General features: G+C 39.2%; 1 protein-coding gene across 2 annotated transcripts in view; it reads right to left on the bottom strand.

The window, feature by feature from the left end:
• Positions 1-21,238: 21,238 nt before the first annotated feature.
• LOC126337270 (protein ARV1-like) overlaps positions 21,239-22,392 on the bottom strand; it is a 49,944-nt gene continuing 48,790 nt past the window's right edge. For both annotated transcript variants that reach the window (XM_050001454.1, XM_050001453.1), the window contains one exon: positions 21,239-21,423. In XM_050001454.1, coding sequence (XP_049857411.1) covers positions 21,305-21,423 — 119 coding nt within the window. In that variant the 3' untranslated portion in view covers positions 21,239-21,304. The remainder of the gene's footprint in view (positions 21,424-22,392) is intronic.

Raw genomic sequence — 22,392 nt, 5'->3', positions numbered from 1 at the left:
CTACAACCTTTTTATTCTGATGAAGACATCCTTAGAGATGTTGAAACCTAGGATAATGTACTGAACAATTATTTGCAACTGTTTGGCTGTGTTATATCCCCATTGAGACATCTAAATATAACTACTCAAACTCTAGAACAGTACTACTGTTAACACTGCATTTCACAGGAAAAAGAAGGGGGCAGAGGGGTTACTTATTCTGCTCATGAAATAAGAAAGAACATTCTGATATTCAAAAAGTGAGGCAAGGAACAGCATTGCTACTTATGTCTGGACCAGAATTTTCAAAAAAAGGTAAGTTCAATCATTAAAATATTTTGCCACCAAGGACTCTCCATTGCCATAGAAATCATTAGTTAAGATGACCTGTGGCATTGTAATTAGCAAATGTTTCTGTAGTTCAGAGTGGATTTAAAACTGATATTAATAATGAAAATGATATTGTGGAAGGAAATGCAAAGTAAGTGCATAAAGCCATTTGATGCATGAAGAAAGGACATGCACCTGGAGGAAAAGTTAAACAAACAGAACTTGTAAAATCATTTACAGAACGTCTCTGAAGAAGTCAGTTCTCCAAAACCAGAACTTTTCTGTAATTGCTCTTATCTCCATACCATACAAGATAATTTTATAATGAACTACATTAAAAAGATATGGTATTTTAATCAAGCAAAGCAGCAAGTTTTCTTCACAAGTTGGTATTACTCAATGGACCAAGGAACATCTATTGCCATTCATAGCTTTTGAGAAAGTTTTTGATTCAGTTTCAACTCAATCTGTACCAACAACCGTTAAGAAATTTAGTTTACTAAAGAATACGAGGTGTGAGCAAAAAGTAATGGTAACTGTTGTTTTTCTTAAAGAATATGCTGACATCATCAGCAATCTGTCTGATAGTGATTCAATGATTTTTCCAGAACTTTTTTTTTTTTTTTTTTTTTTACGTTCCCCTTAGCAATTGATGTGCTATGGTGTCCAGGGCAGTAGTTATCTTCAACATCTTCTCAACCCTCTCTGAAATGTTTATACTACTTGTACACTCTAGTGTTATTCATAGTGTTTACCGAAATCCATTGTCAACATTTCGAATGCAGTGCTGCACTTTATTCCATTTTAGCAAAATTTAATGCAAAGTTTTTGCTCTATCTTTTCAGAAATAACAAGTTCGCTAAGCACTCGAAAACACATATAGCATTTTTGAGTGTGAAAAGTAAACTAAATATTCAAAACAGCTGAAAATGCAAACATACTTCAGGAATATGTTCACAAACCAGATAAAAAAATTGAAAATTGTACATATAAGGTCTGCAAAATTAAAAAAAAAAGTTACTTTTTGAACACTCCTCATATATTTGCCAGTGATGTGACTTCATTAGGCTTCACTGTAGTAGTGGATAATTTTCAGATGAATGAGGAATATGGCGAAGAGATTCTGTTACCTCAAACTTATTTTCACCAGGCCTCGAAAAAGTTTTCAGACCTCTAAACTGAAAAAAGGAGTATGTGCCAACTAAACTTTTATGAACAAAACTTGTGTGATATGTCGTATTTTTCTGACGTCACTATACTATTTGCCTCTAGCACTGATGTAACTGTAGTATTTGCCTCTAGTGCATAGAAACAACAAAAGCAATAAATTAATTCAGCAAGTTTGAAAGTAAATCTGAAAATCAATTATAAGGCTAATAATTTAATGTAAATTAATACACTGAAAAGAAAATTGTACTAATTAATGATAAAGTTATACAACTGGTTGATGAGTTTTTAAGTTTTCATCAGTTGAAGACAATAACCATATGAGCAGCAGAAGAGTGAGTATGGCCTGGAGTGCATTTGGTCAACTGTAACTAGTAGTTCTAAAACATGAAACAGAAAAATTTATATCAGTGTGTATCATCAGTTTTTATATCTAGCAGTGACACATGGACTTCTAACAGCAAAACCATTAAAAACTGAGTGTTGCTCTGTGAGAAATGGAGAGTGGTCTATAAGGAGTGGCTAGAGACAAGAGAAAAACAAACAATTTGGTGTGGGAGAGAAAATTTTCATTGTATAGTTACTGAAATGGTGATAGCTACATGTCCTACCTAAATGAATGGGTGATAGGTGGATAAAAGTTCTTTGCTTGATTATAAGAAATAACTGAGACAATAACCAAATGGAAGGTGGACAGATAGCAATAGAAAACATTTAGGAGCCAAGTGGGAACATCTGTAGGAGGTCTTTATTTGGCTGTGGCTATCAACTGGATGACAATGACTCTCAGAATAACACATAATCTTTACTGTTGCTAAAATGTCTAGTTTTGATGTGAAGCGGTACAATTAATCAAAAAGTGTTTCACAGTGCTGGGTGAATGTGTTTCCACTGCGAAGTTGATTTAGATGTAGATCTTTTCAAAGAAACATTGAACAAAACCATAGTTGCAGTACACTCTTGCTCACCAGTGTACCTCCAACGTGGTCTCACCAAGAACATGAGCCTTTCACCAGAAGAAAGGACAACCATACAGATCCTCGCCAGATCATCCTACCTGGAGACAGAGGTCCACCACAGTCATTATAAATCACATTGAGTACTTGGTGGAAGGTCTCTTCCTATTCTCTGAAACCTCCACCTATAAATTCTGCAAGAGTGATTCCATACCAGACATCCAACATAACTTCCAACTCCTGCATAAAGCCTTAGGCTCTTCCAGAACCTCTCCCCTAAAGCCATTTCCCTCCTTGCCCCTATGACACCCTGCCCACCCACCTTCTATATGCTCCACAATATCCAGAAACCCAACAGTCCTGGGTGCCCCATTGTAGCTGCTGTTGTGCTCTCACTGAGAATTTCAGCTCTCACTGACCAACACCTCCAACCAACTGCCAGAAATCTAACCTCCCATGTCAAGGATACCAACGAGTTCCTTAACTGCCTCTCCACTGAACCCTGTCCTTTACCTCCTGCATCCCTACTCACCACTGTTGAAGCCATTTCCCTACTCATCAACATCCCTCATGCCCATGGTTCACTACCTCTTCCAACATCCTTCAGACTCCAAACCCACTATCGCATTCCTCATACACCTTATTAACTTCGTCATAACACACAACTACTACTCCTTTGAAGGGAAGGTATACAAACAAATCTGTAGCACAGCCTTGGACACCCAGCCTTGGGCACCTGCATGACACCCTCCTGTGCCAGCCTGTTTACAGGCAATATAGAGGCAATATTCCTAGCCTCCCAAAACCTCTAGTCTGGTTGAGGTTGATTGATGATATCTCCTGATCTGGATCCAGAGCCTAGACACCCTATCCTCATACCTTCACAACCTCAACATTTCCTCTCTCATCTGCTTCACCTAGTGGTCCTCAACCCAGCTTGCCACATTCCTAGATGTTGACTTCCTCCTCTCTGATGGCTCCATCCATGCCTCTGTCAATATTATACCCACCAACCACCAACAGTATCTGCATTTTGACAGCTGCCATCCCTTACACACCAAAAAATCCCTCCCATACAGCCTGACCAACTGGGTGTGGCATATCTGCAGTGACAAGACCTCCTTTACCCAGTATGCTGAGAGTATCACAAAGACCTTCACAGACAGGCACAAACCCCCAGACCTAGTCTACAAACAGATTTCATGTGCCATATCCCTACACACCAAATCATCCTATCACCCCAAGGAGCAATTACAAAGTAGCACACCTTCTGTCACCCAGTACAACCCTAGACTGGAACAACTCAACTACATATTTTGTCAGGGCTTTGATTATCTATTATGATGCCACGAAATGAGGGAAATGCTACCCAAGATCTTTCACATCTCTCCAAAAGTGGTGTCTCCTCACCTACCAAACCTCCACAACACACATACATCAGGGATGATGACCCAGGTGCAAGACCTGCCCAATACTTCTTATTCCAGTCACCCCATCAGAGGCTGGGCCACCTGTGAAAGTAGCCATGTTATATACCATCTCTACTGTGACCACTGCACAGCTTTCTATAATGATATGACTACCAACCAGCTGTCAAGCTGTGGCAATAAAAAGGTAGCCCACTCTGTGGCACAACTGGCAGCTGGACATAATATGCTTCATTTCAATAGCTGCTTCACAATCCATGCTATTTGGAACCTCCCCTCCAAGACTAGCATTTCTGAAATGTGCAGATGGTAGTTATCCTTACAGCACATGAAATTATCCTGGCCTTATCCTACTGTCCCCCACACCCTTCACCCAACAGCTTCTGTCTCCTCTGTCTTATCAGCTCCTCCCATTTCACATCCACTCATCCTCATTGTGCACCGCTCTCTGCCAGTGCACCCACTAGTTTTTTCCCTTCTCTTCTCCTCCTTTTTCCACTACCCTTCCCTCCCTCCCCCACAGCCTCCAGATGCTGCACCTGGTAGCCTTGTCCTGCTACCTTCTGTTCCATGCATGCTCCATTGGGCAGTGCTGTCTCCTCTCCTCATTCCCATACACCCTCCTCCTCCTCCTCCTCCGCTTCCCTCCCTCCCTCCCTCCCCCACTTTGGATAGCTACTTCCGAATTACATGACACCATTGCATTCTGGCCACAGCGGCCGGGAGAGAGGTCATGTGTGCTTGTCTGTATATTGAATAAATCAAAATCAATTCAAAATTTCTATGTTCAACACTGAGTGAGGTGGCGCAGTGGTTACCACACTGGACTTGCATTCAGAAGGACAATGGTTCGAACCCGTGTCTGGCCATCCTGATTTAGGTTTTCTGTGATTCCCCTAAATCGCTTCAGGCAAATGCTGGGATGGTTCCTTTTCCAGGGCACACTCAACTTCCTTTCCAATCCTTCCCTAATCCATAAGGGACCAATGACCTCACTGTTTGGTTCCCTTCCCCAACATCAACCAACCAGCCTATGTTCAACCTGTTGCATAGTATTTTGTGTGTCAGACCCTACCCCCAGATACTTTTTGCACTGAAATTTGTTTCCTAAAAAAAGTCATGCAATAAGTGTAAATATAATTTTTGTTGATCTGTGTAAAGCATGAAATATTGTGCTAAAACCCAACAACAGTTCTGTAACAATATACTGCCAAGGTGAATTGTAGTATATGCATGAACAATAGTAATAAATACAACATGCTGGCATGCAGTGTGCTACAATAATGAGGTGTTACACATCTTCTGGTGGCTAAAGGGAATGAAACCTTCTGAAATCTACTGCAGAATGAAGGTTCAGTTTTTGTAAAGGGAGAGTGTGTTAATGGATGGCAATATATAAAAGTTCAAGATTGTGTCAATGATGAAAAGTGGAGTGGAAGACCAGTCAGTGCATCTCTGTCAACAGGCATGGCATTATTGTTAAAACTGCTGCAGAGTTCAACATGAATTACAGATCTAAAGTGATATCATTCATGATGAATATGCTACAGGACAATGTGCCCCATATCTACTGGCAGAGACAAGACTGTGTAAGACAGTTCTCTAAAAAACATTATGTTCACTTTCGTAATAAAATTTCATATTCCTGTAAACAAACATTGGGAGAACCCACACATTACAGCCTAAGCAGAATATGTTGCAGATCTGTTTTCCAATTAGGAAAAATGCGTATTCCAGATACAATAATAAAACAGCATAACTGCAGGCAAATACTCAGATACAAGTTCAAATCAGATAGGTAGTACATGACAAATGTTCACATAAATGACTGAAAACAACTGTGTGATAAATTTTCAGAATTCTGTAACAAGAGCAGCTTAATCTTAGATGCTGCATGAAATGATGAATGTTTTGCAACACATGCACAGCATAAATATGGAACAGAAATTTCAGAATTGGGATTTAGGTATTACAGACTCACCAAATACCAAACAACATAACTTTGCAAATGGTGAGAGACTGTCCAAAAACTGACTAGATATTTGCAATAAGTAGATGGTTTAGGTATGAAAAGAACAGATTTTAGTCATTGAACCCTTATTAAATTACGTGATATGTTAAAATTCCAGTAAACCACAACTTACAGAACAATTCCTAACAGCAGCTTTCAACTGAACTGTGAAATACAAAATTGTCAACTTTCAAAAATGCATGAAAGGTGAAAACATGATCATAGTAAAGTTTTTCGGGTGCTGTACCTATGTCTGTATGTTTTAAAAAACAAAATGCCTCAAGGACTCCACCTTGAGAAAAATGGTTACATGCTGTTTATACTGTATACACCCAGCAATGCTCCTCCCCCTCTTTCCATCTCCTCCTTCCCACACTCTATGCCCCCCCCCCCCCCCCCCCCCCCCGTCTCCCCTACGCCCAGCCTTATTATGAAACCTTGATCGGGAATTGACGTTGCTTAAAATGTGAAATGAGTGGGTAAATTGGTTGGGATCATTGGTGCACGAGATATGAGAGAAACCTTGCCAGCTGCTGGATCTGTGGGCATAATAGCTTCAATGACAGTGTATCACATAGTTTTAATCTGTGACTGGGTAGGAGTACAAAGGTTCAAACAATTCAGATTCTGTAGTAATATTCAAATCATAAACTGATGAGCCATAAATACAACTTACATTTTCTGTAAAACCGACGACAAGCAAGAGAACAAAACAGCAAATTGTTCTGTTTACAATTCTATATAATAAGGAGTAACATATACAGCAAAAACAGTTTTTCTTGTGGTTTTCAGAATGTCTATCTGAATGTTTGTTAGAGGATTGTGTAAAGATTTCAGGTAAAGCAGTAATGCTTTTTTTGTTTTTGAGATTTTTGTAAACATTAAACAACTTTTCTTTATATAGTAGTGTAAATAAAGATAAGAATGATTATTATTCATCTTTTGCAATTAAATGTTATTGTTTCTTAACCCATTTCTTCTTACATCACTGTTCTATGTGTTGTTTGCTTATAGTTGTTCTGATATACACAATAAATAGCACTGAACTTGCAACTAAAGAGTAATGGTTGAAAATATTAGTCTGTATAAATAAAAATGTAAATGTTCATTTGTACAAGTAAATCTCTGAAAGTGCTTCACCGATTGCTTTGAAATTTTGATACAAAGTCGGATTCAGATAGAGAGACCTTTTTATACACCTACCAGTGATCTACTTACACACAGAGAGAGAGAGAGAGAGAGAGAGAGAGAGAGAGAGAGAGAGAGAGAGAGAGAGAGAGGAAACCAATAAAAGTTAATGTTCATGTGTTCAAAATCTTAAATCTCTAAATGTTTTTCACTCATTACTTCAAAATGATGACACAGTGTTTCATTCAAATATGAGTGTGAGTTTCTGCTGAAAGTACATTGTAAAGATCCTATGCCTGTATCATCAATTGAATTCTCTCTCTCTCTCTCTCTCTCTCTCCCTCTCTCCCTCTCATGCTGCACACCAAGAGCTGAATTTAAAATATTCACCTGCTTCACCAGAAATCAAGCATATAGTCCATCATTTGTGGCATCGTTCTCGCATCCCACGCCCGGGTTCCCGGGTTCGATTCCCGGCGGGGTCAGGGATTTTCTCTGCCTCGTGATGACTGGGTGTTGTGTGCTGTCCTTAGGTTAGTTAGGTTTAAGTAGTTCTAAGTTCTAGGGGACTGATGACCATAGATGTTAAGTCCCATAGTGCTCAGAGCCATTTGTGGCATATGTTGTCACACTGTAAACACAGTCAAGTCCAAACATGAAAAAGAGTTATCAACGAAGTACAACACTTGGTACTGAAAGAAAATTTATTAATGACAGAACAGAACTGACTACCTGGACTGAGAATGCCACTATTTATACATATGTAGAATACTCCGAAATATGCAAACATTACAAATATAAGAATTATTGAGAATCTTCCAGAAAAGATAAATCCTAAATAGCAAATATTTTCTGGTGATCAGATTTGAAGTGGTAACGCACAGAGCAAGTCAGCCAGCAATGATAACCAGCATCCTAGCTCTGGATCTGGTCTGTGGTCCTCTGTATGGCAGCACTGGATGATCCACCCATTGGGTCCTTCAGTTTCCTCTAATGAGCAGTCCCCATCATCAATATGCACCTCAGGACTGCAGTGGGGGCTTCATACGGAGGACATAGAAAATTCTCACTGATATTGTGTTCTTGATGAAATGTTTTAATCTTTAACTTTGAATGTGATGTCCACCAAGTGACAAAGGATATGATACAACATAAAGTAGCAGTTTAGTAACTGTTTCCAATAGACTCACTTTCCACATAGGCATAAAAATACACATCGAGCCTCCCGGCTGTATCTCACTGATTGTTGTTGGCATTATAGCACCCTCATTCGTCTTGTATGTCTCGGGACTGTATGCAAGCCATCTGCCTTGCTTCTTGAGACCTGGTGATAACATGTTTCACAAAGTCAATCTGTATATCATCCTATTGAAACAGGAAAAATTTATCCATTGTTGTTTCAGATTTGCAACCTTGGGTGTAGAAAGAATGGTGTGAAACTTGGGAGTGTCTTGCTCAACTGTTACACATGAATGTCACAACAGGTAGTACTGTATTCCAGTCTCTCAGTTCAATATCAACATACATGAAAAGCATATCTGCCAACAACTTATTAAAGCATTTTGAGAGGCTATTCATCTGTGAGTGGTAGGCAGTTATCCTGTTATCAGCAATGACTGAGATTTCATCCACATATTGTTTTTCATGTGTGATTATATAACAACTCATTCTGGTAAAAATCTAAGGAACGGAGGATGCATTCTGCTAAAGGATTCCTTGAAAGGCAGTGGGGTGTCCTGGTGTTTGTGTCTGGTTTTGTACACCACTTATGATGAAGCAAGCTAGGATATTTTTACTTCCCCTCTTGTTTTGCCATCTGCCTCATTAAAATTCCACTTTTAACTAATTATCATTAACATACATGAGTATGATCTGCATTTTCATATTTAAAGAATATAATACCAGGTCTAATTTTGTGCTTAGTTTTATTTATGTAATTGAGTTTCTAATTTATTTTAACTATGCCTAGTTAGTATCTTTTGTTATAGGGTGAAATCAGTAATTTCATAACTTAAATTCTATTATTGACTTATAAACAAATATATATTCTATAATAATTATAAATGTTTGGAGGAACAACTAATAGTATTCTTAAAGGATCTATTAGGCTCTATACGAAAACATGTTAATGAAGCCAGCACTTCATTAATTCCTATGTAATTACCAGTTTTGTCAAAAGTATTGTTTGAGTAACTATATCTGTTAATTTCTTCATTTAAACAAGTAATTCAGCTTATATCTTGTAGTAAAATAAATTGTTAAAAATGCTATTTTTTGGTATATTCAGTTACTTCAATGAATTAAGTTGGATGGATATGGACAGTGACTAAAAAAGGTTGATGCCAGGAGGGTTAAGGGAATGTAGGATGTATTGCAGGGAAAGTTCCCATCTGTGCAAGTCAGAGAAGCTGGCATTTGTGGGAAGGATCCCTATGGCACAGGCTGTGAAGCAGTCATTAAGATGAGGGATATCATGTTTGGCAGCGTGTTCAGCAACAGGGTGTCCACTTGTTTCTTGGCCACAGTTTGGCCGTTCATGCGGACACAGGGCTTGTTGGTTGTCATGCCTACATAGAATGCAGCAGAGAGATTGGCGCTTAGCTTGTAAATCACATGACTGGTTTTACAGGTAGCCCTGCCTTTGATGGGATAGGTGATGTTCGTGACTGGACTGGAGTAGGTGGTGGTAGGAGGATGTATGGGACAGACAAATTGATGTCAAGGATATCCAACAGTAGTATTGTGGATCACATCTACTACCCTTCTAGTAGATGAGTGTGGCCTATGCCTTTTCCCAAGAACTGGGCATGGTTTTTTTGTTCGATTATAATTAGAAGAGGTGCTAACTCACCCACAAATTCAGTATAGAATCTGACAGGGATTCCATTGGGGCCTGGAATTTTGTTCAGTTTTAATGATTTCAACTGTTTTTCAACACCATTGACACTAATACGTATTTAATTCATCTTTTCAGTGGCAAGAGGATTAAATTGACAGTTCTCCTGGGCTTTCCTTTGTAAGGAAACATTTGGAAATGGAGCGTGGCAGTGAAGGTACCTGGTCTAGGTGAAACCAAGTTAATTGTTGGATTTTTTTACCAGCCATTCAATTCTGCTGTGACAGTTCTTCAACCCTTCTGCCAGAAGGAGCCCCTGGCTCCGAAAGCATGCAAACATAAAAACTTTTTCTGTATGTGTTTTCTCTAGTACTGCTTGGTGAATAGATTCTTCATCTATACAATATCTTCTTTCTCCTCCTCAATATATTGTCAATTATGGTAGGACAATAACCGTTGTCGCATACTGCTTCTTTGACCATTTTCAATTCATTTTCAAAATCTGATTTGGTTTGTGGTATTGATAGTAAGTGGTACAACATGGAGTGGAAGGCTTCATGTTCGAGTGTTATAGGTTGCTGGGAATTGGAAAGTACCATTGTTCGTGTTGAACTTACTTTCCTGTATATCTTAAATAAATGCTCTTGCTTACCGATGTCAATAGTGAGGTATAAATAGTTGACAGTTTCCTCCCAATTTTTTTTTACTATGATGTAACTCCGTGTGTTCAAAAAAAATAGTCTGGGGGTACGTGCTACCAGTCCACAAGCACTGTACATCATCCACACACCTAGTCCAGTATCACATTTTACAATTTAGAGCCTCTTTATCTAAAAATGTTTGTTCAAAATTATCCATAAACATCAGAAATATGGTAATCATAGTTTCAGTGGGGACCCCAGTTCTAAATAGTCTGACTGTACAGAGCGTGCTGAAATTGAAAATAACTACTTTAAACATGTCTCGGTTGACAATCTGATATCTTCTGCCTCCACTGGATTTTTTCTGGTTTTATATAACAATTCTGTTAAAATTTTCATCGCCTCTGCAACAGGACTACTGGAAAAAGAGGCTGCTAACAACAGTAATATGGATACGATAATTGCTACTCACCATGTAAGTGGGCTTTTGGGCAAAAAGGCCTTTGTTGGAAAAGCATGCTCGCTCTCTCTCTCTCTCTCTCTCTCTCTCTCTCTCTCTCTCTCTCTCTCTCACACACACACACACACACACACACACACACACACACACACACACACACACGTGCGTGCTCGGCCATAGTCTCTCGCTGCTGAGGCTACCTATTGTCCACATTAAACAATGTCCAGTCCAAGTAATTAATAAGCAAAGTCTTTTTCATGAAAATTTGAGAGGAGCGAAGATTACAATAAACTTTCTAGTTTATTTAACTCATCATGCTAAGATGGCTCCAGTTGTTCTTGTCTAGGGGTCTGATTCTTGAAGCTGAAAATCTCTTATCAGGTCCTCACAGTTGGTTTAAATTAAAAAAAAAAAAAAACTGAAGATTGTTGTTGTTGCCGCATTTTTTTTTTTAAGTAAGTATATTTTCTCACATTTTAGAATATCATACAGTATTTTGATATTTCACATTAACAAAGCCGAAATTACAATGTTCACACAAAAATATGTCCGATCACATCAGAGGGAGGCTCACGGTTCCCACACTCTGTGGAAATATTAATATTCCAAAGGGTTTTAAATTTTTCTTAACAAACAAATTTCTAATAATTTCCCTTACATTATTACTTTCAATTATTATTTCATAAATGAATCCAGAAATAAACATAGTAAACAGTACAGGAGTGCATTATTAATAATAGAAATTTTAAGTTTGCCAATAATTTATAATTTCAAATGTTTCTAAAAAAATCAATTTTAACTGTAAATTCAGAACTAGTATTTATTCATTATAACATTGAAACTAAAATATTTTATAAAGTAATTCCTTTTCGTAAATTTTAGCTTGAAATATAACATATTGTGCATAAAATTTTTCAGAAAAGCAACTGAGATAATCTTGACCTGTCTAAAATTCAAAAAATAAAACTGGTATCGACAACTACTGTTGAGGAAGAGTAATGCTACAGGAGGATGTCCCGTTACAAGAGGCAAACAGGTGTTGGGGGTGGGGAGGAGCTGGGGCTGGGAGGTGGACAGTCAAGTGCTGCTTGTGGGAGCATATAGGAACAAGATGATGAGGGTAGGACAGATAGGTGCAGTCAGGAGCTCAAACAGATTGGGGGGTTGTGCAAAAGGAGAGAAGTAAAAGGACTGTGGGGGTATTCGTGGAACAGAGGGCTCTTTAGTGCTGGAATGGGAACAGGGAAGGGGCTAGATGGGTAAGGACAAAAATTAAGGAAGTTTGAGGCCAGAAGAGTTATGGGAGTGTAGGACATATTGCAGGCAGTTTCCACCAGCACAACTCAGAAAAGTTGGTGTTGGTGGGAAGGATCCAGATGGCACAGGCTGTGAAGCTGTCATAGAAATGAAGAAAGTCATGCTCAGCAATGGGGCGGTCCAGCTGTTTCTTGGCCAAAGTTCGTCGGTGGCCATTCAGCAGACAGACAGCTTGTTGGCTGGCATGCCCATATAGAATGCAGCACAGTGGTTGAAGCTCAGCTTGTAGATCACATAACAGGTTTCATAGGTAGTCCTGCCTTTGGTGGGATAAGTGATACCTGTGATCGGACTGGCAAAGGTGGTGGTGGTGTATGGGATAGGTCTTGCATTTAGGTCTCTTACAGGGATATGAGCATGAGGCAAGGGGTTAGGAGCAGGGTTTGGGTAGGGACAGATCTCAGATTCTGGATCCTGTATCACACATTTAAACTCTTTCCCTCCAGGAACTAGAGCAACATACACAATGCACCTCTATAACAATCTCCCCCTCATAGCTGACAAGCCCTGTCTTGCATGTCTACTACATTTACATCACTGCTGCCGGATCACACCCTGTGAACTTCCCAGAATTTCTAAAACTCCAACCTTACCTCATCATCATTCCAAAAATCCATCAACATGCAAACTAACCTTACATCTGCAAAAATAACTAATCCACGACCTAAAAACTGAACCCAACCTTATTACCCTATTGTGCTGACAAAGTCTCCACCACTGTGGTTTTGAACCATAAGTATTACCTGGCAAATGGAATCTGCCAACTGCCAGAATCATCCACCTAGAAACACTGCCAAAGTGACCCCATTCGAGGAAGCCAGTGGGATCTCCAGTCTCTCCTCAAATCCTTGGGCAGATCCCAGGACCTCTCCCTGGAGTTCATCTCTCTCCTCACTCCCAACACTCCCTGCACCCCTACCTTCCACATACTTCCTAAAGTCCATAAACCCAACCACACAGGACATTGTGGCTGGGCACTATGCCCCCAGAGACAATCTCTGCTGTTGTGGATGAACACCTTCACCCACAACATACCATATTATATAAAAGATACCAACCATTTCCTCCACAGTTCCTGTTCCTTTACCACATAGTGCTCTGCTCATCACTGTTGATGTCCTTTACACTAAGATCCATAATGCCCACAGCCTTACTACTATAGAACACTACCTTTCCCAATGCCTGATGGCTTCCAAAACTACAACCTCCTTCCTAGTCACCATGACCTACTATATCCTCATCCACATTACTACTTCTTTGAAGGCATTACCTACAATCAAATCCAGCATACGACCATGGGCACCCTCATGGCACAATCCTACGCCAACCTATTCATGGGTCATCTAGAGGCATCCTTCCTAAACACCCATAATCCCAAACCCCTCATCCAGTTCACATTCACTGATGACATCTTCCTGATCTGGATCGAAAAGGCCACCTTATCCACATTCCTCCAGAACCTTGGTCATACTCAAATCAACAAGCTAGCTTTCTCGAAGTTGATCTCCACCTCAAAAGATCGCTACATGAGTGCTTCTGCCCATATCAAACACAAAAAACACCAGCAATACCTCCACTTCAACAGCCGCCACCCACACCACACCGAGAAGTCCCTTCCAAACAGCCTAGCCACCAATGGCCATCACATCTGTGGTGACAAGTGGTCCCTCCTGAAATATACCAAGGATCTCACTGAGGCCTTCACAGACAGTATTTACCCTCCCAACCTTGAACAAAATCGGATCATCTATGCCTTATCTCTGTCACCCACCAACTCCCAAAGTCCAACCATCCAGGCACAGAGGAGAATTCCCCTTGTGACTCAGTACAACCTAGGACTCTCTCTGTCAGGGTTTCAACTACTTCTCGCTGTGCCCTGAAATAAAGAATGTCCTGCCCCACTACCCTTCCCAGCCCTCCCACAGTGGTATTCCATCAGCCTCTGAACCTACACAGTATCCTCGTCCATCCCTACAAAACTCCTGCTCCCAATCCCTATAACAGTACTAGATGAAAGATCTGTCCCATACATCTTCGCACTACCACCTACTCTAGTCCAGTCACAAGCATCCCCTAACCCATCAAAGATAGGGCCACCTGTGAAACCAGTCATTTGATCTACAAGCTGAGCTGCAACCACTGTTCTGCATTCTACATGGGCAGGACAACCAAAAAGCTGTCTGTCTGCTGAATGGCCACCAATGAACTGTGGCCAAGAAGCAGCTGGACCACCCCATTGCTGAGCACACCACCCAACAAGATGTTGTTCTTGTCAGTAACTGCTTCACAGCCAGTGCCGTCTGGATCCTTCCCAACACCAGCTGTTCTGAACTGTGAAGGTGGAAACTCTCCCTGCAATATATCCTACATTTCCATAAATCTCCTGGCCTCAACCTTCATTATTCATTGTCCCCATCTAGCCCCTTCCCTCTTCCCTTTCCAGCACTACACAGCCCTCTATTCCACCGATGCACCAACAATCTTTTTACTTCTCTCCTTTTCCACTCCCCCTCTCCCCCCCCCCCCCCTCTCTCTGCCCTCCCTCTGACCTCACTGCACTAACCTCTCTCCACCTCATCCCTGTATGCTGCCACAAGCAGCACTTTACTGTCCCCTCCCCCTCCCCTATCATGCACAACTGCTCGCAGTGTGGCCTCAGCGGCCAGAGACTGTGTGCATGTGTGTGTTTCCTACAAAGGCCTTGTTGGCCGAAAGCTCACTTTCTGACAATCTTTTTGTTGTGTCTATCTGTGACTCAGCATCTCCACTATATGGTGAGTAGCAACTATCCTTTTCACATTATTGTTACATTCCATCCTGGGTTTACCATTGTGTGATTTCTGTTAACACTAAATGAGACTGGTTTTGCACTAGGCGGAATGGGTAAGTTTTCAGTTTTTATTAATGCAAATGAATTAGGTATTCCAAATTTTGGTTGAAATTAATTTCCGTTTTAATTAGTGAATCTAACTCGTTTGTTAATTTATGGCTACATTCCGAAACTGAATACACTATGCTGATAAAAACATTATGACTCAATGGGTGCTATTTTATTGCTGATATGTAGGTGATATTACTTTCTTCAACAGCTCTGTTACTGCACATTGCTAGCTGACACATTTTAATCCCTTACACAAAAAGAGGGTATTCGCTAGCAACTTCAGCTTGTTGGGTGTACTGTTGTTTCACATCTATAGTAAACCCACAACTGGTAATTCAATAACCCATGTTTCCTCCTGCCACAATCATCAGTACAAGTTAAGTTTTTTCAAATCTATGCTGCACCATATTAATAAGATCAGAGTTGCCGTACGTTTCCCCACGTGAAATTTTCAGATTTACAGACAAGTTTTAGCACTTTTCCCTGACAAATTTTGAGATATCAGGGGTAAATTAAGATGTAAGCTGACAATCTGTCTTTGCAGCTACAGTACAAGAAGAAATAGTGCAAATGAGGAAGTATCTAAAAAAACTTGCAAGCAGATGGCATTTCTTGATGTGAGCAAAAATCTTAAGTATTAACATATATCTTTCGTAATGAACTGGAGAAAGCAAGCCAAATAGTATGTGTGTTTCATTAAGACCACTGATGTTCTTTTATTTTAATAAAATGAAACACATTTGGCAACAAAAATATGCATTTCCTTGGAGTCACAAGATGGATTTAAAATACCTTCACTGATTTCACAAATAATCTCAGAAAAAAGTAGGCATCTTCAGAGAAGTGTGTAAGGTGGTGAACAATTGTTTAAACCAACATCATAGGTGACCAACAATAAAATGTTGGTTCTACTGTATTTGTTACTGATGGTTATTACCCTCTGCATTATGTCTATTATTTTGCAGCTATTCTGTGACTTTTCTTTTGAGAAATATACAAGTACACAGCATACAAACCGCCAGTGACTGCCACAATTTTCTTCTTCTTATCGTCAATACTTCCTAACATATAACTACTTTTGAAGTGCCAAAATGCACTAGAACAAATAAAAGTCTACAAAACACCACACTGCACAATGTGCTTGCAGTGAGATAGTCGCCATTCCTGAACTCAATCACCCATGGTCTCTGGCCTGCTGAGGAGCACTCCTGGGTCCATGGATAAACCATGAAAATCCACTGCATTACACCACACACAAACATACCTGGCCCACAGGCGGATTGGTGAGACTAGATCTGACGAGCAGGACCTGCACATTAGTGGGAACTGAACTGCTTCAGATTGGCAGGCCCGGTCCATTACAGATATCCGCGGAAATGACCTTTGGTTTTGGCCTCTCATGGAAATCCACTTACCTGGCCAGCTATTCATGAGCAACAGATGGCATGTTGATAAACTGATACCATGGTGATCAATCCATGCAACAGATTACTTGTTCAAACACTAATGAGGACAGGTAGCAACTCACCAACACCATAAAGATGATTGCTGAGCTGCTGACAGGAAGAGAATCTCACTCGCAATTAAATTTTCCACCATAGCTTTTGTCAGAAAATGAGAGCATATACACAATCACTGAGAGACAACTTACGCATACATGAGAACCAGATCCAAACCAACCACTCCTCACACCTCCCTGCCTCTCATCGGCAGCTGCTAGCCAAGTGTCAAGAAGTGGTGGCAGTGCTGATTGCACGCTGAGGGGATTGGTAGGAAGGGCAGAAGCAGTAGGGATGAGAGAGTAGGGAAACGACAGATGAACTCAGTTGCATCCAGCCAGCGACGATGCACGACACCTCAGCAAACAGCCCATTTCATCTACTGAGACAAAAAATGAGATTTTTCCGGTGTTTTTTTTTTTCCAAATTTCCCTGATGTGTTTGAAACCCCAATATTCCCTGATCTCCAGAACCTGTGGAAACCCTGGAGATACCACTCACACAATCCTCCATAGAAAAGTAATTAGTGAATTTGAGATGCAGTGCCCTAAACAATGCACACAGTTCTTTGATAAACTATATACTTTATAAACATCAGTAGCTGCTGAGCACAGAGGTCTCCCCATCTCACTGTTTGAGGTCTAGATTTGTGAAGATACAGTTTATAGGAAAGCTCTTACGATTTCACTCAGTTATTTACAAACCAGGATTTGTGTGTTATTCACAATGAACACCCCCATAAATATAAGTATGCAGGGTCATGTTTATATGAATTAGAGTGTAGTGATTATGAAATGTCATATATTGGAAAGGCTGACAATGTATAAGACCGGGTTAACCAGAATTCCACATTCGCTGAGAATCTTAACTCAAGTGGGCCCCAGTCTCCCATACTAGAAAACTTGAAAATACTACATCTTGCTCAGAACACTAAAGAGGTGAATCTACTCAGAGAGAGACAGAAATTGTTAAACATTTCTATGTTGATAAAGACAAGTTGCTGAATGATCAGCTGACTTGCAGAAATCAAGAATGATGCTATCATTGTTTAGAATGTTGCTACAATCGTACCTTTTATTTTATATCAACAGCATTATTCTTAACTTGTTCATTTTGTTGTGAAGGAAGTCACGGGAGTAATGTGTCACATCGTAGGTGACACCTTTTTATTTTAATGACTAAAAATAGGTCTTTGTCTCTAGTGTGCAACACTTACGACTGCCCCTGATTCTAATACCTTGATGTTTGGGTTTGTTGATGCATATGCTGTGCATGCGCTTTAAAGTTTAGCTATTTTACTCTGTATGACAGTTGTAATGACATATCCGAACACTATTTTTCATTTTTCTTTCTTCATATAGGAGTTCCTTAATGTACTTTTCGTGTCACATGAATGCAATGGTTTGCATATATGCATCTTAATTTATTAGTTTTATGTAGTTTTTGTATTCTGTAAATATGCCTTACGCTGGTCATGCACACCACCTGGAACCTCTTGCTGCACTATATGCGGTGCTTGCATCTTGATCTGTAACGGTAAGATTTGTGTGTTCGCCAAGCTGGCACTGTGCTGTGTGTGGCTCATAAAACATTTCTTTTGTAAGTGTAGCCCTATTTCTAACTGCTATGGGACAGGCAGCTGATGCGCTCAAGGTAACGTGATGGTGATTGAAATTTTTCCATCACTTTCTTGTACCTTCTTTATGATATATTGGTGGTTTCCTTGTCTTTTAGCTAGGTCCACTTTACATTTTATAGGTTTTTACAGTGGATGGATTGCATAAGTTTCTTTTACTTTTAGTTCATTTTACCTGTGTAGTCATATAATATAGGACCATGCCCCTTCATCTACTTGTTTCTAATTGATTGGTTTATTGTTTCTACAGACAATCTGATGATGCTATAAAAGAGTGAAACACAACAGTGATATTAAATAACTTCACAACCAAGACTGTTTTGAATTCTGATATTTTTAGCTGGTGTGATGAATGGCAGCTAGCTCTAAATGTAGAAAAAATGTAAGTTAATGTGGATGAGTAGGAAAATCAAACCCATAATGTTGAGGTACAGCATTAGCAGTCATGACAAATATCTGGGTATAGCATTGCAACATGATATGAAATGGAATAAGCATGTGAGGGTTGTGGTAGGGAAGTGAATGGCCAACTTTGGTTTATTGGGAGATTTTTGGGAAAGTGTAGCTCACTTTTAAAGGAGACCGCGTATAGGACTAGTGCAACATATTCTCAAGTACTGCCCGGGTGTTTGGAATCTGCACCAGATCGGATTAAAGGAAAACAAAAGTAATTCAAAGGCTGGCTGCAAGATTTGTTACTGGTAAGTTGGAACAACACACAAGTATTACAGGGATACTTCGTGAACTCAAACAGGAATCCCTGAAAGCAAGGTGATATTCTTTTTGAGAAACATCATTGAGGAAATTTAGAGAACCGGGATTTGAAACAGAAAGATTCCACTGCTGCCAACATACATTTTGCATAAGGACCAAGGAGATGCTCTATGAGAAGTTAGAACCCATACAGAGGCACATAGACAGTCATTTTTCCCTTTGTCTATTTGTGAGCTGAGCAGGGAAGGAGATGACTAAGTAATGGTACAGGATACTCTCCACCATGCACTGTACGGTGGCTTGCAGAGTATGTATGTAGATGTAGATGCAGGTATTAATTATTAATCATTACTGGTGGGGTAGTAGTGTAGAGATCACAGTGATAGAAATCTAAAGAGAACATTTAAATTTTATGAAGTTGGCAAGACCAACAAAAACAACATATATTTGGAGGAAGGAAGGAATCAAATGATATTGTGTGAGTAGCTATGTATATTGGAAACTGTTAATAAATATTGTCAAGCAACGTTTTTTGAGCTCCAGTAAATATACCACATTACAGGAGTCATAATGGATTCCACATGTCTGTATACTGGTGAAAATAATTTGTCATTTCCCCCACAGAATAATATTAAATACTGGTGCAAGTACAGCTTGCTTGTAGGTGTTATACTAACTTTTACTGATTGTATTCTGAGGAAAATCAGTCAAAGAAATGATTAGTGAGACATATGCAGCATGCCCCCCCTCCCCTTTTTGGAAAAAAGTGGTATGTGCTAAAAATTTATGAGTGGCCCATTTGCAATCGTTACCTAAACCAGACACTGTAACAGCTGACTAACTTATGAATTTCAAAGAAAATGAGTAAAAACTATTAAAGGTTACATGTAGCTCCTGGTGTACAGCAAGATGTCTTAACTAAAAGTATTTTTGATGGTTAAGAAACAGGTGAAGTGAATGAGCATTTATGATTGAATTCACAAATTGTTGTTACTATGTACAGAAAAAAGAAGTGTTTGTACTTGCAGGGTAACCAACACCCAGATATAATTTGAACACTCAAATTTCAATGAAACTGTAAAAGTAACACTTGATTCCCAGCTAAAGTACTCCTCGGTAGCAACCCATGATGGTCAGTGAGACTTCTCTACCTCAGTTGACAATTGTCCGAAGAACCAACACTGGTCTGTCCATATAAGCAGAGTAAATACTGGAAAACAACACTGGGGAATAATGATGTTAGGAAAGACAGATTTTGAACCTAGACTCAAATCAAACTGAACAAATTTAGTGTATCCTAATATCACTCTTACAGGAAGACCTGGAGAACACTGAACTACATCTGAAGATTAGTGAGTCTGAATTGTCTGACCAGTCACAATAAAAACTATTTATTGTGCAAGAGTGATTTAAAAAAGTTAACAGGTGGTTTATTTCCATCCAACCAGTAATTTGGATATCAAATTGTATCTTCAAAAGTTGACAGTATTTTACACTATTTTTGCAACAAGTATACGATAACTGTCTTCTAATAGCTAATCCCTCCCTATGTCTCCATTACTGATGGAAACATAAACGCACAGTAAGCATTAGTGTAGACAGGATTACTATTATTTCATTATACATGTGGTTTTGTCTGCTTTGTGTATCTGTTTGTCAAATCAGTGAGCTTCAGGTAATCTACTTCATGTTCTTAATGCTTTCTGTGTACTCAGAGATGTGTCTAGTTTGTCTGGTGTCTGACAATCTCTCAATATGCCGATATTTCAATTGGTTTTTCTTCATATTATATACTATGTTAGATATCTGTTCCGTCTCTTGTCCGTTCCACACATTGTAGACTACTTCTGTCTTATTAGGCCTTGGGATGTTTCTGATGATTCTTCTATCCAATTTCTCGAGTTTTTTCTCATGCACCTGCCTGATCCTTGATCAATATTTCTGGACTGAAGAAAGTCTTGTAATGCCTCACTTTTACATTACCTGACTGGCATTATTAATTGTGAATGTTTCCAGTCTTCCAGAATGTTCCAGTCATTGATTTCTCTGTCGTGGGTTCCTGTCTCTATCCCACTTGCCTGTACCGTCCCTCAAGAGACTTGAATTTGCAATTTGTGAACTCTTGATACCATCATTGTTTGATTTTTATTATTATAGTAATACTTACAGAAAATGAAATGAAAACTGTTACATACAAATGTAGGAAGGGGGAGGGGAATGGGAATGCAAGGGGCCAACACAAAACTGACCTAGAAGTTTATTCAATACCATCAGTCTGTTCTTTATTTCTCTTAACTCCTTGAAATCACATCCTTCCCAGATTTACATTGCATATTTGTAAAGCTGTACATGCAGTGTTTCTGATTCTGTTATGATTGTTTTTGTAATAAATCCAAGTAATACCACAAAACCAGCCACTGTTTTTGAGGTCTTGGAAATAACTGTAAAGAAATAAAATTATGTTCTGAATACAATGAATAAAAATGTTTATTTCTACCATACATAAATATCATATGCAATGAATCTCAAATCAACTTGTAGGAGGCTCAGAGTTAATGAAATATAACACCTTTTATAAAAATAAAGTTACTATATTTTGCAGTTTTTGTAGGTATGAAATCACTTGCCAGTGAGTGAGAAAAACAATCTTAACATTCAGTAACAAACAAAACTGTACAGCTATGTTTCCTGTGCACTTAAAATTAGAATTTCTTCCAATTAAGTCCATGTATGTATAAACAAACTTGTCCTCTGCCCTCTCTCTTAGTTTCTTAGAACAATCTCAAATCATTTGCCTTCTACTATTATTCACCTCAATCTTTTAGAGTGTAATTTTACATTTATTTATACAACACATCCTATATATAAGGAATACATATTTGCAATTAGAGGTGGTGTTGCAGACAACAGATAAATCCATTTGCATCGAAGAATGATGAAATGCTACAACTAAGACTACTAATTAAAATGTCTAACGCTAAAAATGATGCTATGTAACTGAAGAAATCTCCTTCATACACATAAGCTAAGTCTTTAATATCCACTTTCAACTTAAACTTTTTTAGTTGAGAAGATATCTACAGTAATACAGTATACATGAAATTGCTAACATGTTTCTCAATATCTGGTATATTTTTAACACTTCATCACTTAATAAGAACACCATAAAAATAATCAAACAATCAAAAGTAGTTAATGAGCAAATACAGTAGAGTCCTGTTAATTCGAAGTAATTGGGACCTGACCTTGTTCGAATTAGCCAGAATTATGGTGATGAGTTTCTAGAATGAAGCAGATGAGTAGGTACACCACGTTAACAAATGGGAACAAAAGTGCGGGAACGATGGCTCACTCTCACTCCCTACCCTTGTTGCAGTGCACTATTGAGACCTTTGTGTCCAAGGTCAGTG

This window comes from Schistocerca gregaria, chromosome 1 (genome assembly GCF_023897955.1).
Source record: "Schistocerca gregaria isolate iqSchGreg1 chromosome 1, iqSchGreg1.2, whole genome shotgun sequence".
Lineage (NCBI taxonomy): Eukaryota > Metazoa > Arthropoda > Insecta > Orthoptera > Acrididae > Schistocerca > Schistocerca gregaria.
This window is presented reverse-complemented; position numbering and strand designations above follow the sequence as displayed.